This window comes from Pholcus phalangioides, unplaced genomic scaffold, assembly GCF_987345545.1.
Source record: "Pholcus phalangioides strain wild (caught in Gottingen) unplaced genomic scaffold, Ppha-v1.0 ptg000022l_1, whole genome shotgun sequence".
Lineage (NCBI taxonomy): Eukaryota > Metazoa > Arthropoda > Arachnida > Araneae > Pholcidae > Pholcus > Pholcus phalangioides.
Window position 1 is genome coordinate 18,835,003 of NW_028301615.1, and position 17,153 is coordinate 18,852,155.

General features: G+C 41.1%; 1 protein-coding gene across 5 annotated transcripts in view; it reads left to right on the forward strand.

The window, feature by feature from the left end:
* Positions 1-17,153, forward strand: part of LOC149069941 (uncharacterized) — a 35,186-nt gene that overhangs the window by 15,031 nt on the left and 3,002 nt on the right. The window contains exons 1-3 of one of the 5 annotated variants that reach the window (XM_089249511.1): positions 8,467-8,647; positions 11,518-11,784; positions 16,144-16,829. In XM_089249511.1, the coding sequence (XP_089105637.1) occupies positions 16,161-16,829 (669 nt within the window). In that variant the 5' untranslated portion in view covers positions 8,467-8,647; positions 11,518-11,784; positions 16,144-16,160. Of the gene's footprint in view, positions 1-8,466; positions 8,708-11,236; positions 11,418-11,517; positions 11,785-16,143; positions 16,830-17,153 lie in introns of those variants that run through there. The other 4 variants (XM_089249513.1, XM_089249512.1, XM_089249509.1 and 1 more) reach the window with 4 other exon arrangements.

Sequence of the window (17,153 nt, forward strand, 5' to 3'; positions counted from 1 at the left end):
AACTACGGTAACCAAAGAAAACATTCCGAAAGTAACTGTTGGGGCCCAGGAACCATTGTCGCCAGACGGTTTTTCGCCCATTTCGTGCATTCACCCAGCTCTGACGAACATGTAATGTAGCCTATCGTTCAAGTCGGTCCCGTTTGGTGTATATGCAAAATTTGGCAGGCGATGGATCTAAAATTGTAGAGTTGTATAGACAACACACAGAAAATCAATTATGTAGATAATCATAATATAATTTTATTAAGTTGGGGAAAAATAATTTTAGTCCTTGGTTTCAACAAGGAATAAAAATTCAAGTGGGCTTCGTTGAAAAAAAAATTGGGAAATAATTTTCCATCAAAAAATCGGGATGGCCAGAAAATTACGTCAAAATACGTGAATGTCCCGGAAAATATGGGTCATATGGTCATCCTACTTAAGGGGTCAACGTGATATATTGATGTGACTCCAATTTCGAGAAACTCTTGAATTTAACATGCGATTGAATTAGAAGAATCTGACACACACACACACACACACAGACACAAAATCAACCCCATTTTTCTTGTGCTCGGCATTTTTATTACATTTTTCTAGCATCATTCGAATGTGGTTATAATATTTATTCACTCTAACAACAGCTGTGTTTGAACACGATACGGGAAAAGCAATGAATTATTTTTGTAGGGGATCAAATCGACTAATCGGTCGAATTATCAGTCGTTTTTTCCTTTGCGAGGAAATAATTAAGCACATAATTATCCCAAAAAAAAAAAACTACACTTGTGTGTTATAAAGGGGCAAAAATTTTTCTTTAAAGAAAATTTTCAGAAATATCATTGATAAGGAAACTTCCGGAATAGCCATTGTCCCGAATTCATGATCCCTATTTCCCGTATTTCTCTGTCTAAAATATGGTCATCCTCCTAAACATCGATTTTTACATTTTAAAGCTCGTATTTTCACACAACATACAGACTTCTATACATGAGTGGAGATACGGGGGGGGGGGCATTGCCCTCCAGAATCAAAGGTGAAGTCGACTGATCTAATGCATATATGTATAGATGAACTGATATCATCAGCATCATCATTGTGCCCTTCCCCTAGCAATAATGACCGTGTGACCCCCCCCCCCCCAGACTTCCAAGTTTATTTCCGCCTATGCTTGTATAACCAGACAATTTTGGTTATTTTATGAATTATTTAAATTTGTAAGTCCTAATGAACCATATTTACTGACCATATTTACTCGAGAAAAACACGGGATATTTTGCTTTTAAATACGGGAAAATACGAAGCATTGCCAATTATCGCCAAAAACGATGCTAAAAGTAAGCAGAGTTGCCAACTACCGCTAAAATAACAGAAAAACCACCAATGGCGGGAAATGAAGCACTACTGCAAACTGCAGCGAATTAAATTGGATTCTACGAAATAAAACGTTAAAAAAAAAGACATGGCGAATGTGTGGAGATGTGAATATTCTTATTTTCATTCAAAAAATCATCAACAAATGAGGCAAATACCAGGAAATACTAAAAAAAGATTGAAGATTTGGTCCTCTCAATCCAAGTGGGAAACTCAGTCAGCGTGATACTCTTATCCTCTGAAGACGACACCTAGAGTGAGTCGAAATGCATTAGGAATTTTTTAGTATTTCCTGGTATTTGCCTTATTCGTTGACAATTTCTTGAGCACTAATACAGCAAAGTCATCTACTCTTCCGTATTCTTATTTTTGTCGTATTTATCGTAATGTAAGTAAATTAGTGAGTTGAGAAGATAACTTTTAATCGTTAATTCTAACTTTTAATTATCATTTTTATTATATTATCATTCCTAAACAATGGAGAATAAAAAAGTCAAAAGAGTTGGTTTCGTTGAAAATACGTGGAGAAGCGAAAATAAAAGGTCAGATGGCCGAAATTACATCAAAATACGGGATACACGGTACGTATGGTCACCCTATTCAGCGTCAAATTTTTGGTGAGGCTCTGTTGATTCATATTTCATCGGGGGTTTTTAATTCTGAAATACTCTCAGCCTGATAAGATATCGAAAATATGGTAGTTTCAATCGACTATAATAATATCCAAAGGGTTTTTTAATCTAACTCTGTATAAGGAATAAGAAAACAAAAAATTTTCATAGAGAAAATGACCGCGTTTGTTGCTAAAATGTCTCGTCCAGTTCTTCCTGGTTAAAACCAGTTTCATCTCGAAAGTTTTAGTTATACGAATCAGATACATTCTACTAAAAACCAGTTTCGCATCAAATGAAAGAGAAAAATGGGAAAAAAAGCATTTATCTCGCCATTTTTTTTTATATATGCAATAACGTATTATATTTGCTGTTTTATATTCTTTATAAAACAACGGAACACTAATATGTCAAATGTTGATAAGGTTTTTTCTTGGTTTTTTGTTGTTGTTGGAACAGAGCGGGTGGTCAACGCCGTCAGGCTGAGGTCAATCAAGGTCGAGCCGAATAAAAAAGACGCAGTAGCCTCTTTCCCCTCCCCGAGAGAAAAATCAGTTAATGTAAATACTGACAATTATCACAATAATATATTGGATCGATGGGATGATACTGAAAGCGAATCACGTGATGGAGGTTATTGTTTACAAATATTGCTGGAAATGACGTAGGATGATTGTTGTGTTGCATCAGTGCAGTGGGTGGCATAAGCGAGGGTGAGGTGCACCCGGGTGGCAGGCTGTAAGGGATGGCGTCCTAAGCTTTTGTTTAGGATGCATACATTTTCACGCGAGACACCGCGCGCTGTTACTCTTTTTTGAACCATACATTGAGAACGGAAATATTGAGAAAACTTGCAGGGAACTGACAGGGGCCTAGGGCCGTAATACTAGAAATAAGAATAGACTCTATCAAATGGGACAAGAGTGCATTTTAGTTCTGCCATGCAACAGGTCCCACTGGGCTGGGATTTTTGGCGGGGCCCCGGGTCAGATTTTTCACGGGGCTAAGTAAATTTATAGTGTGAAAAAAAAATGATGAGAATCGTCCCGGGCTGGAGCCCTGTCAGCCCCACCCAGTAATTTTTCTGGAGCCGTCAAATAAAGGAAAACAAAAAATGTTTGTTCTCACTCCGGGGTCTGAAATACCAGAAACCCCCTCACGCTGTCCTAATTTCTGCTTCGAGAACCTTGCGGTAGGTATTGTGGCGTTAACAAGGTTCGACTCTAGCTGGCGTGCGCAACTGAGAACAGTGAAATAATTCTGGACCTTAAAACGGGACAGTTTTGTTTTTTTTTTCATTTTGTTAGTTAACCAATGGTGTGCGGCTTCCGGGAGAATGAAAAATCAGATTCAGAGTCCCTCTTGGCTAAAGCAAACTTCTACCAGGGACGTTTTTAGGGGTGACGCAAGAGATTTTGCACCGAAAAAGAGCAAAAAATTAGAGCTGCCCCAAGATTTATGACATTGAAGATTTTAGGGCATTTGTTGGCGCGAATAATGAAAGATTGTTTGGCGAATTTCTTCAACTATTCACCAATAATATGGCAAAAATGCTAATAATTTTCAAAAAGAACTTGACATAAACACTAGTAATTTTTAACAAAAATGTCGCAGTTTTTCAACAATTGCTGCAACAGAAATCTTACTTTTTGACAATTTTTGTGATATAAAAATATTCCTACTTTTTAACACTTTCAACAATTGTTTGATGAAATGGTCAGAAGCGCCGTTTGGGAAGGGGGGAGGTCTCAGTCCCCTCACAAACTTTATTGGGAGGGGGGCCTCAAACACAGCCTCAGCTTCTAGATTCCGCCGCCTATGCGTATGGTTTCCAGCAGAAAGTTGTGTGTGTGTGCTGACTTCAGCAAGCGATTTATAAAAATACTCCGAATATTCAATAATTTTTCTCTTTTTTTATAAAAATGATGCCAGTTCTAAATAATATTGCTATGACAAAAATGTTACAATTTTTTAACAATTGTTAAATTTGAGACGTGTGTGTGTGTTTGTTTCGAATTTTTCATAATTGTTGAATTTGAAAAATGCCTCAAATTTTCAATAATTTTAGATGTGAAAAATGCTCACAATTTTCAATAATTGTTTGGCATATCGCAACTGATTTTAAAATTGCCATAATGTTGTTGATATTCAATAATGGTTTGCCAAAATGCTGAAAATTTTCAGCAAGGGTTTGCCATGAATATTCAACATTAGTTTGCCATGAATATTCAACATTAGTTTGCCATGAATATTCAACATTAGTTTGCCATGAATATTCAACATTAGTTTGCCATGAATATTCAACATTAGTTTGCCATGAATATTCAACATTAGTTTGCCATAGTGGTGTTATTTACCATTGTTTTGCCGTAATGTTAATGTTCAATAGTGGTTTCATAAAAGTTATGAAAAATTTTGACAATGGTTTGAAAAAAAAATTGAACACCCTTTCCATACTTCATCACCTTTCCTTTTAAATGTCGTGATAAAAATGCTAACAGTTTTCAACAATTGTTTTGACGAAAATATTTCCACTTTTTCAACTCAACGATGTTTTGTTGTAACAACGTTTGACACGGACACATTTCCATTTTCCGCAATTACTTGATAAAAAATTTCAAATTTTCAGCAATTACTTTTTCAGAAAATGCTCCAAGTTTTTAACAATAATTTGATATAACGCTACAAATTTTGTTTGTCACAATGGTCTTCATTTTCAACAACAACTTAGAAAAAATTTTCGAATTTCCTATAGTGCTTTTCACAAAAAACAAACAAACAAATCTAGGCATATATTAACAATATATATAAGAGCTTCATGAAATATATGCTAGCCTCATATTTTCAACAATAGCTTTTATAATAGCGGATTATAGTAAAAAGTTCCACAATATTATGTTTACTTATGAGCATACTTTCGCTGTGTACTTGATTGTTAGAGGGGGGGGGGGGGTTTCAAAACGGAGAAAATCTACTCTTTAAACGTAACATATTTCGTGATGAATTTTTTTTCGAAGTTTCATCATTGTTGTCATTGCAACAAATGTCCTCAGCCAAAATAGTCAGAAACGCGATGACACCAAAAATAATACAGTAATAATGGAACGTCCGAATTATGGTTTATTGTTTTTTTCCTGACCATGGACTAGTTCTTATTTGGTGCTGAAATTCCACGATGATGATGATGATGGTGGTGGTCACGACACATTTTTATTTTGTTCTTCCTTTTTTTTGAAATGGAAAAAAAAATGATGCCATTTCTTTATTTGTCTATTGTCGTCCAATGGTCAAGGTTATATGTGAATCGAATGGACATCGGACAAATCCCATTCGCACGATCTTCCCCCGCGATAAACACTTCATTATTGCGTCACACGCCAAAACGAGTGAATTTTATGTGTCCTGTATTTAATTAATTTAAGATAATGTGAAGAATCGGGAGGCACCGGGTGCAGATTTCGGAAGGTCTGGGGGAAAAGTTGTGTACAGATCCTCTACAGGCGGATGCTGACTTTGGAAGCTCGAAAAATAAAAAGTACGGATGTTCAGATTTCGGAAGCTCTAAGGAAGGCGAGTTCATAAAAATCAGACTATAGAGCAGTCATTCCCAACGTGGGCGTTAAAGCCCCCTGGGGGTGATGGCTTGGGCGGAGATACGGGGGGGGGGGCGTCAAACGTGGAGTGGACTGATCTAATGTATATATGTACAGATGAATTGACATCATCGTCATCGTGCCCCCCCCCCAGACTTCCAAGTCAATCTCCGCTTATGGGTGATGGAATGTTCCGGGGGGGGGGGCGGTAGAAAATACGGGTATAACATAGGATCCTATGGGTTAGATCACGTTGGGGCGCAATGGGAGAAAAAAATTTCTGAAGAAGGGGGCGATGGGACAAAAAAGCTTGGGAAACTATGCTATAGAACAGTGTTTCCCAAAGTGGGCAATATCGCCCCCGGTGGGCGATGGAATGGTCCAAGGGGGCGATGGAACCTACTTATTCGACATAGGGTCCTATGGGCTTACTTAAGTTGGGGGGCGATGAGAGGAAAAAATTTCTGAAGAAGGGGGCGATGGAACAAAAAGTTTGGGAGACCATGCTATAGAGCATGGGTATGCTCTAACTTATGTTCACGAGCAAAAATGTTGGAAATCTTTGCTCTAGGAAAGGCGAGTGCGTATTTTGGAATCTCGGGGAATAGGCATGAAGATTTGGACCATCAAGGAAGGTATCCTGGGAGCTCAGAGAATTGTGTGCGCAGATTTTGGAAGTTTAGGGATTGTGCATGCAGATTTCGGAACCTCAAGGAAGGCGAGTGCATATTTTAGAAATTCGGGGAAAATCAAAGCCTCCTAGATACTACAAGCCTGAAGCATACGTTCGTGACGTCCTACTCCGCACACACATTGCTTTACCATAGCGTGTGCGAAGCCTACTGCTACCTCCTCTTAGATGCTATTAGTTTATAGGAGGATTTGGGAATGTGCTTGCGCAGATTTTTGGGAAGTTTAGGGATTGTGCATGCTGATGAATGTGAGTGCGTATATTGGAAATTTAGAGAAGGTGCATGCAGATTTGCGATCCTCAAGGAAGGCGGGTGCGTATTTTAGAAGCTCGGTGAATGTGCGTGCAGACTTTTAGACATTTGCACGAACATTCGCCGAGCTTTTAAAATATACACTAGTGCGTGAAGAATTTTCAAACCTCGAAAGCAGGCATGACATATTCGTTAATCTCGTGGGAGACATGTGTAGGTTCTGAAAGCTCAATGAGAGGCGCGTGTCGATTTCCGAAATACGGGGAATATGCGTGGAGGTTTTGGAAAATTTAAGAAAGTTGTGTTCAGAGTTCGGAGTCACATAAGCCGTGGTGCTACACATCCTAGAAATTCTGAGGGAAACGTGTGCAGCTTTGTGAAGCTCAGAAAAGTTTTTACAGACTTCGGAAACTCGAAAGAAATGCATACAGACCTTAGAAGCTCAAAGAAGGCGGATGCGAACTTTGGAAGGTTGCAGATAGGCTATTGAGAGAAAACTTTTGCAAGTTCAATGGGGGTCGCTAGAAAGCATTGGCGGCTCGTGAACAAAAATTCGTGTTGGAACCAAAGCTTTTAATCTCAGACTCTATCGCCTGGCAACAATTTAAACCCCTGTCCCCCCCCCCCCCAACTAAATAGACAGGACTATGTCAGGATTTTATTTTAATTTTTTTTAAATGTGATATACAAGGCGTATTCTAAGATTATCGGTAATTAAATGACAATTTTGGTAGTCGGGTAATCTCCATACTGTGCCAATGGTTCCCCAAGTTTTTGCCACTCAGGGCTCCCCTGCCTTAGTCATCGTTTATCCGCGATTTCCCAAAATAGTCTAGAAAAGAACCACTTCACTGGATAGGCATATTTCAGCAATGACAGATCAACGTGACACCCTTGACAGAAGTTTGTGACGCCCCAGGAGCCGCGACGCACATTTTGAGAAGCGGCGCTGATTACGCAGCATTTCTCCCAAACTTATTTGTTTGGGGACAAAAAAGCTTGGGAAACTATGCTATAGAGCAGTGTTTCCCAAAGTGGGCAATATCGCCCCCGATGGGCGATGGAATGGTCCAAGGGGGCGATAGAACCTACTTATTCAACACAGGGTCCAATGGGCTTACTTAAGTTGGGGGGCGATGACATTCCAGAACTGTTTTTTTTACATCATCCGCCATCTTCTGCCCACTCATAAAATTATATGTTACAGACATAGCTTCTACCCACAACCCCCTTTTTACCCCGGGTCAGTTTCAATCCTTCAGGGGATCATATCGCACACACTACTGGAAACACCGTATTAAGTTATTCTCTTTCCAAAACATCGTGATACTTCATGACATGTTGCTGTGAGCATCAGCTTAGTGACTAAATAGGCCATTTTAAGCCTCAGAGGTTAAATTTTGAAGCCACAACTTATGAAAGCCCCTTATTTATTTTGCAATGTTGGCCACTGACGTCACGACGCCGCGAGACCGGCCAGTGTGGTTCATATCGGGGTCAGGGACACCGGATCGGGACCTGTTTGCCTCATACTATATTTTCGCTTTCCATACCATTACCATTATCATCCGACTCTACTGACTATATATATTATGTATTAAGAATGATATTTACGAGTATTTCGTTGGATTTGTGGTCAGCTGACCACAAATCCAGTAGGTCTTGTTTTCATTTATTTGGGCGTTCGTTGTTGTTGCGAAACAACAGCCGATGGGAGTGAACGCGTTATTATTATTTTTCTCGAGAGTCGAGTGCGATGCGGATTTGGACTGACCCCTGGACCCTTTTGATGTCTCGCTGCTGCTGTTGTAACCAATGACGGCGAAAGGTCAGTTTGCCGATGGACCTCAGCGATAAGGATCTCGCTTTACTCTCGGGTGCAGCTCGATATCGATATCATTATGTACTCGGAGAGTTTGTGTTTACCAAACAAAAAAGAAACCGAGATTGTCGTTCTCTTCTTGACCAACAGAGTCAATCCATTGTGAAATTCTAGGTTTGTGTACCGTCCGACATTCAAGCGCTCCATAATACACTCTGTAGTTTTACTGGATTAGCTTAACCATCGTTCAGACTTGATAGCCGTGAAAATCAAGTCAGCGCTGGTAAATAGACCGAAGACAAAAGCCGTGTCTGAAGAGAGGTACGTGCAAATTCTTGAGACACAGGGAAAGTGGTAGCAGGTTTTTAAAGCTCAGGAAAGGTACGTACAGGTTCTAGAAAATCGAGGAGGAAGGACGGGAGGTACGTAGGGATTCTTGAAGCTTAGGAAAAGTGCGTACAAATCCTGGAGAACCAAGTCGAGGCAATTCTAGTATCTTGTAGATTCTAGGCGCACCTTTCCTTGCCAGGGCCGTCTCAACACCACTATGGGCTTCCCTATCTGACTGGAAATTACCATCCTGCTAGTTTGTTTACTAACGGTCGAAAAAAATAGTACCAGATCTGATGAGGCCTCGCCTATGCACTTGATGTCCCTGGGCCAGGCTCGATTGCACTCCATGCGTTTAGACGGTACTGTTCATCACCTTTCACGTGGAATCTTCTAGATTCTAGAAGCTCGCGGGAAGACGTATGCAGATTTTGTAAGCTCGAGGAAGGTGTGTGCTGGTTCTGGAAGGCCCGGGGAAGCACACCTGCAGATTAAGTATACCCAGGGGTAGGACAGTAGCGTGCCTTCTCCGGGGACCCGGGCCAGACTTTTTCTCAGAGAAATTGAATGGGTCATTATAATGAAAAAAATAAAGTGCACATTTTCTGTGCCCCCCCCCCCCTTCTGTTTGGGGCTCCAAATCCCGGTTGTCCCAGCCTAGTTACGGACCTACCAAGGAAGAAGCTCATGCAGATTTTTGCACAGAGAAAGTTGCTCTAGGTAAGGGGAAACACACGTACAGATTTAGAATGCAGATTTATACACAGGAGAAGAAGCTCCTGCAAATTCTTTTTACTCAGGAAAAAGTTCAATATTGGTGCACTTAGATTTGGGAGTTCGGGGGCCTGTTCATATAGATTCCAGAAGCTCGAGGAAGGCACTTACAGCTTTCGGATACTCAAAGGAAATCTCGAGCAGATTTCTGAAAGTTAGGGCAGGTTCCTGTACATTTTTGGAATCTGGAGGAAGGTGCATGGAGAAGTTCAGAGTCAGCACTCGTGTAGATTTAGCACACTCGGGGGGGGGGGGCAACTCGCGCAGATTTAGCAGGAAAATGTTAGTGCAGATAAAAAGCAGGGAAATGTTAGTGCAGATTTGGAAGCTCGAGAAAGACGCCCGAAGATTCGGCATATCCAACGGAAAGCTCGTGTAGATTTTAGAAGTGTCGGAAGGTTCCTGTAGATTTTGGAAGCTCGAGGAGAATTCGTGGAGATGTTGTAAGTTTCGGGGAAGCGCGAATGCATATTTAGTTATACTCTTGAGGAAAATTTCGTGCAGATTCGAAAGCTCGGGAGCTGATGCATGTAGATTTTGGAAGCTCAAGGAGAATACGCCTGCAGATTTCAGATACTCAAGGGGAAAGGTTCGAGAGATTTTGGAAGCTTGAGAAACGTGCATGAAGATTTTTTAACTTCAGGTTAAGCCCCACGGCCGTAGCGTGTCTTCTCGGGTCCCCGGGGGCAGACTTTTTCTTGGAGGCCCCTTGAAAGAGGTATTATTATGCAAAATAAGTGCATATTTTTCTAGGGGGGGGGGGCCCATTCAGCTCGGGGTCCCCGGGGTAGTGCCCTGGTTTGTCCAGACCTAGTTACGATCCTGTTAAGCACAAGCACGCGTGCAGATTTTGTCATTTCAGATGCAGCACACGTGAAGATTTTGTAACCTCACGTGAAGCACGAGCGTGAGGATTTTTTAACTTTAGGTTAAGCACGCGTACAGATTTAGTATACTCGGTGGAAAGCTCGTTCATATTTTGGAAGCTTGGGGAAGTGCGCGTGGATTTTGGAAGTTTTGGGGAAAGTGCGTGTTGGGATTTTGGGAGCCAGAGAAAGAAACCTGCGGCTTTTGGATACACAAACGGAGCTCAGATTCCCAGACGATAGCACGATAATCAGAGCAGTGAAATAGATTTTCATCATGCATAAGTCCCGACGTGGCCTCTAATTCGGTCTTCACTGACGTCGACGCGACGATGACGCGAGCAAGGCTGCCTGCCTCTCGTTTTCTGAAGCACTTGGGAGTCGCGATTGCGGATGTCAAAACGCTTACTAAACTCGGTGTTTCCTGTGTTTTTCCTTTCTCTGTGCCCTCGGTCTTCTTTTACGTCCAGAAGTTTCCGGAACGAGACCTCTTCTTGTCACTTCGAACGCGAGGAGACGGCACAGTTCAATGCACGGACGAGAAGGGGAAAGAAAAGGCACTGCCCCAAAAATAATATGACCACAAATTTCTCGTTAATCCATAAGAAAGAAAAAGAAAGCAGCGTTATCGTAGGTGCTAAAAATGAAGACGCGGGCGACCTCACGGACACGTGACGGACTGACCACCGCATCGAAAAAATGAAAGGTTCGTGTGAGTTACTTAGGGTAGGTGGCATGAATGGATTCAGATTCGGGCATTGAAAAGGGTCTAGAATCACGAATAAACGTCAGAACTAATCATATCCGTGCTGGCCGACTGCCCGTTGGTCACAACACCGTGTCAGCGCGGTTTATTTCGGGACCAGCAACAGCTTTTAGAGGGCGACACTTGGGACCCTTAGAAACACTGCTAAATATACACACACACACACACTCACTCACACACAAACGGACTGAAGCTTATCCTCGAGCGCGTTATCGTGCATTCGGCACGCTGTTATCGGCGAACTCTTTGCAAAGAGACCCCGTGACGCGTTCCGGAGAAGATAATACAGTGATACATAATAATAATTATTGTTGAGATTCTTCTCTCATAACTTTTGTTCCGATTCGGTTCAGCCGTGAGTATGCGCGAGGTCATCCATAATGATCATATCTTATTGCAATTTTAGTTGTCGAATCACATGATCGGTCGATGATAACTCACATTTTCTCTTGCAGGTGGTAGGAGGACGTGGACGTGAATTCTCGTACAGAAATTTATGGTGGGTCGTGATATATTTCTGGAGCAGTGCGCCAAATGGATCTATATTCCGCCTCATTCCACTCATCGCACCTAGAATGACTGGACATTCGTTATGAGTTGCACTTGCACGTGAACATTCCTCTCTTTCTCTCTCTCTCTCTGTGAAGATAGCCATTTTGCAGAAATTATCCCACCAACTGTGACCAGTCATCTTCTCTTTCTCTCTCTATCTCTCTCACTAGGTGAGTCTTTCATTTGTTCTATGTGCTTTAACTTGGAAAATCGTTCTTTTCTTGCAGTCATCATTCGATCAATCAGGATCGGATATTTCACAACTTTGTTACCTAATCTATTCCGGTATCAAGAGAAGAAATCTCAATGGTGCAACCGATTTAACTAATGGGAATATATATAAAAAAAAAATTCAGTATAATTTCATCAGCCAAACAAGAGACACAAATTCCGTTGTTAACCCTCAGCGTGTGCTCCCATTATCTAAAGATAATCAGCGTGCTCAATTATCCAGGAAAATATGGTTTCATTATTTTTTCTTTTAAGATGAAATTCTTTAAATGAGAAGTATAGATGATGGCGTACGCATATACAGTCGAATCCCGTTATAACGAACGCCAAGAGACCGGAGGAATCACTTCGTTAAAACGGAATTTCTTTATAAAGGAATTCCAAGTTACTTAGCATTGTTCCTATGTAAACTTATTTGGGGGGGGGGATCAGAGAAGTGCTCGTTAAAACGAGATTTTCGCTATAACGGTATTCGTTAAAACGGGATTCGACTGTATATATATATATATCAGGGCTGGGGCAAATCCAAGTCGCCATGGCGACTGAAAAATTTGTATTGGCACCTAAAACTTTTCTTTGCGTGGTTAGTTACTAAATTGCAGGCTGAGAAAAGCACAAAATATTTGGAATTTATAGCAGTATATCTTCTAACATGAAAGAGGGTCACTAGGCCCTAAAAAAGTCAAAAGAAGCTTTATTTTAGTTTGATTTTTTTCGGGTAAAATTTTTTGCGCCTAGTTTTTGTTGTTTTTTTTGTGATTTGTCCAGCCCTAAAATATATATATATATATGCTAGTTATTATTATTATTATTATTATTATTATTCCTCTAGTTTTAGAAACGGGAGGAGGAATTTATTGGATATTGATATAAAATTTGGGCAATACGTACCGATAGCAAGTTATTAATATAATCCGAAGGCTTTTGTTCCCGAAGATATTTTCGTTATCAGCACTTCCATGACTTTATCTCCTTAGAAAGTGATTCCAATCCTAAGTCACGTAGCGAGAAGTGGTTTAGTTTAGATAAGTGCGTATCATCTGCGCGTTTTACATGTGATGTCATGAATAGACGCCCGTATTTTACGGGACTTATTCGTAATTTAAGGCAGAGTCACTTCTTGTTGAATGATTACACGAGCCTTCAATTCCAACAACTGCCGCTGTCTCGATTTTTTACAATGTCCTGATTTGCCAATGAACTTTTGAAATGATGGGTGAAAAATAATCTACGTAAACTTATCAAATATGTTATGATAATTATGACTATGAGTATAAATATGCATCCCACACACACACTTGTCAAGTTTTCGACATTTTTTTTCCTGTGAAGTACATTTTAATTTACTGTTAGTTGTAATAGTCCTCGGCACAATGACGATTTTTTAGTTGTTTCTGCAATAATTAGCAACAATTAGCAAGTGTCCCGTATTTAGTGTCAGGGCTTTCTCTATTTTCGACGAAATATAGCCAGCCTGACTTCTAGCCATTGCAAATAAAAAAAAAGACGCATATCGACCCTTTTACAGCCATCTTGGTGATTTGACTTTATGTGTGTTGCAAAAGAACCCGTATCTGGTATTTACGACGATTGATCTCGGCCCGCATGCAACACGCCCTTAGACTTTTAGTATTGGGAGTATCAAACCCGTTATACACTCAACACTACCGGCCAAACCCTTTTCTTATTCAGTTTCATAAGGTTGCCAGACGTCCCGTTTCAAGGAAATATCTCGGAATCATTTACACAGAAAAGTATCATTTCACTGAACCATCAAGATTTTCCTTTGCCATAGGGTTACGCTGGTGTTGGTGGCAGTATCTTCTTGATAACATTAGGGCCTCCCCTCCCCGGGGTAAAATAATGTTTGGGGGTCCCCCCTATCAAGCTAAAAACGATTTTCATAATTACTCCCGAAAAAAATCAACGTGCTAAATCTCATTATTACGACCCCCCCCCCCTCCCTTATACACTCGAGGCCCAAGGGACACATCCGTATGAACCCATGCGTTAAGACGGCCCTGGGTGGGGGCTTGGGACCAAATGCTACTTTTTGATGGTTAGTAACTCAAAATTTTCTTTGCAAAAAAAAAAATTATCGTTCCCTCCCTCTCATCAACGATGGCCCCCTTAAATGTGGGTCCTACCTAGGCTGACTATATTCCATAGAAAAAAAATCCGGGAAACTATATAGTGATCCAAAGAGAAGAAAATAGAGGGGCATCCCCGATCGTCACTAAAAAAAGTTGCAAAAAGTTTACTAAATTAAGGTTCTACTTAGGGCTCCTTAAAGTTTACTTTTAGGCACCTCAGTTCAACGGCTATCGATGGTTCTGTGCAAATTGTCTGAGTGCTGAGAGAATGGTCTCTCTTGTATGAATAGTCCAAGTACCGTAGGCGGTAATAGAATCGAAAATCTGGGGGCATGATGATGATGATGATGATGATGTCAGTTCATATATTCGCATATACATTCCCCTCTGCCTTTGACGTACTGAAAGAGAAGAATTGAAAGTTCAGTTATGCATTGCAACAGCACCATCTGGCTGTTGCAATGCATAACGGAACCAACCAACTTCCGACAACTTTCCCATATCACGGGCATTATTATGTACGTCAGTAGATACTGTTACTCATCTTTTCATTCCCCGTAGCACGGGGGGCCCGAGCATTCCCAGAACTGATTCAGAAATCCAAAAATCTCCTACATAAGACTCAAGGCGAACATCCAAAAGTGTCACGTGACGAACGTAAATGCGACAAAGATTTTCTTTTGAAGTTATACTCATATCCGGGATACGGGTGGGGAAATATCAAATCACGTGTAAATTCACTGATTACAGGCGTCGTCTATTCCTATTTGACCAACGGGAACGACGACATTAAATTCATATACACGAGATGAAAACACAAAAAAATAGCCATAGCGTTAACGTACGCGCGCGCACACACACACAGTGCGTACTCACTTCCCTTAATTAAGGACACTCCGTCATTAGTCATGTAAGCACCAGAGCAAACAGAAATCTTGATCGAGATAATAATTCACGCATAAAACTGTTAAAAATACCTTCAACAGAAATAGCGATGATTCACTTCGATGGAGGAACAACGGATTCGGTCTCACGCTTTCGATCACCTTCAAGGGAAACCCAACAAAATCTACAGACAATTATCCCCCCCCCCCCCCCAATCACCAAAACTCCCGAAGAAAGAAATAAGCGTACAATACAAGGTAAAAACGCGATAATTCAAAATGAAATGAAAAATTCAAAATTCCTGACCCTTCCAAATGTTTTTTTTCACAAAATTCGCGAATTTCTACCAAATACTGTATTTTCATAGTTCCTGATTTTTGCCAAAAAATATTTTGCATTTTCCATGATTTTCCCCAATCATTTCTAACTTCCCCGACTTTTTCTTATTTTTTACCGACGATTTGTCTTTTCCCTGACTTCCCCCTGACCATTTACCATTTCCGTGACTTATCCTGATTTCCCCCCCCCCCTCTTCCCTAACCATTTTCCATATCTCAGACGTTTCCTAAATTTCCCTGGCCATTATTAACTTCCCGACTTTTTCTGATTTTTGCCGACCATTTTTCACATTTCTCATGACTTTTTCTGACTTTCATCGAACATTTACCTTTTCCCCTGACCGCTTATTATTTCCCTGACTTTTCCTGATTTTCCCCCATCCATTTTTCATTTCCCCCTGAGTTTTACTGGTTTTCCCCCGACTATTTTTCTTTTCCCTGACTTCCCCTTAACTATTTATCATTTTCCTGTGTGATTTTCCCCGACCATTTTTCATTTCCTTAATTTTTACTGATTTTCTCTGATCATTTTTAATTTCTCTGTGATTTTCACTGACCATTTTTCACTTCCCTGACTTTTCCCAATTTTCCCTGGCCATATTTCATTTCACTGACTCTTCCTGTGGTTTTCACCGACCATTTTTAATTTCCCTGATTTATCCGACCAATATATTCTTCTTCCCGATTTCCTTAACCATTTTTCATTTCCCTGATTTTCACTGATCGTGAACTTCCCCTGTGACCTTTTCTGACAAATTTTTTCCTTCTGATTTTCACTGACCATTTTTAATTTCCCTGAGCTTCCCTGACCATTTTTCTTTATCCTGATTTTCGGACTTTCCAGGTCACTGAATACCATGAACTAGGGTTTTTTTCATGATTTTTTAGTTTACCATGAGTTTACCATGATTTTTGTAATGCAATTGTGCATGCGTGTGTGGCTTCCAGTGGTCATTAATTCCATTTTCTTGGTGTCATTTAGAAAACCACTGAAGAATCATGGCCACGACGAGCAAGAATTCAATCCTGTGCCTCCTGTTGGTCGCCAGTAGCTTCATGATCGCTACATCGCACGATGACCACGCGTCGATGGGACACGAGAGCCACAGCAGTATTACCGAAACCACGGTCAGTGACGACAACCTCACGGACGTCCACGGAACGGGACACGAGCACCACACGCCGGTTCAAGTTGACCACTCTCATCATCATCATCATACCGGTCACCACGGGATGATGGACCACGATCAGCATTCCCAAACGGCGACGACGGCGAGCCAACAAGAAGAAGATGTGACTACCGAGACGGATCCAGCTGGAAATCACGGTCCTCATCCCCATCAACCGTCTACTGGTGGCCACCAACATCACCATCCGCCGCCGTCCGGAAACGGCCATCACGACCATCACGGACCAGGTCCGGAGAAGCAGATGGACATGATGATGGACCAGGCGTCGTCGTCCGTCGTCGACAACAGGCTCTCGAAGAAGGACGAGGATAAATACAAGGACTATATAGAAATCGTGCCGGATAGTCACGACGGTCACGGTGGCGACCATGACGGCGGACACGGCGACCATGACGGCGGACACGGTGGCCATGATGGCGGACACGGAGGTCATGGTGGTCACAGCTCGAACGGTTCGGGGCACGATATGGGTATGATGGTAAGTCTACAATTTGTTTATATCTTATTATTTAATTAATTACAAAAATATATACAGGATGGTCATAAAATAACTTTGCCGATATACGAGCCCCCTAGCGGCCACAAAAAAAATCAACGAATGCGAATGAAATACGAAATATAGGTATTTCAGAGTATGCGCTCGAGAATGAGAAGAGAAATAGAGAAACCTAGTTCCCGCGGTTAAGGTTACAGCAATCAAAATTTCGACAAAATCGAATGGCAGCACTAACTTTTATGCGTTGCGAAGTGGAAAAACCATAAATGTGGCGTTGGTGCGGTAGCTGTAGCAATGTCAACGCCG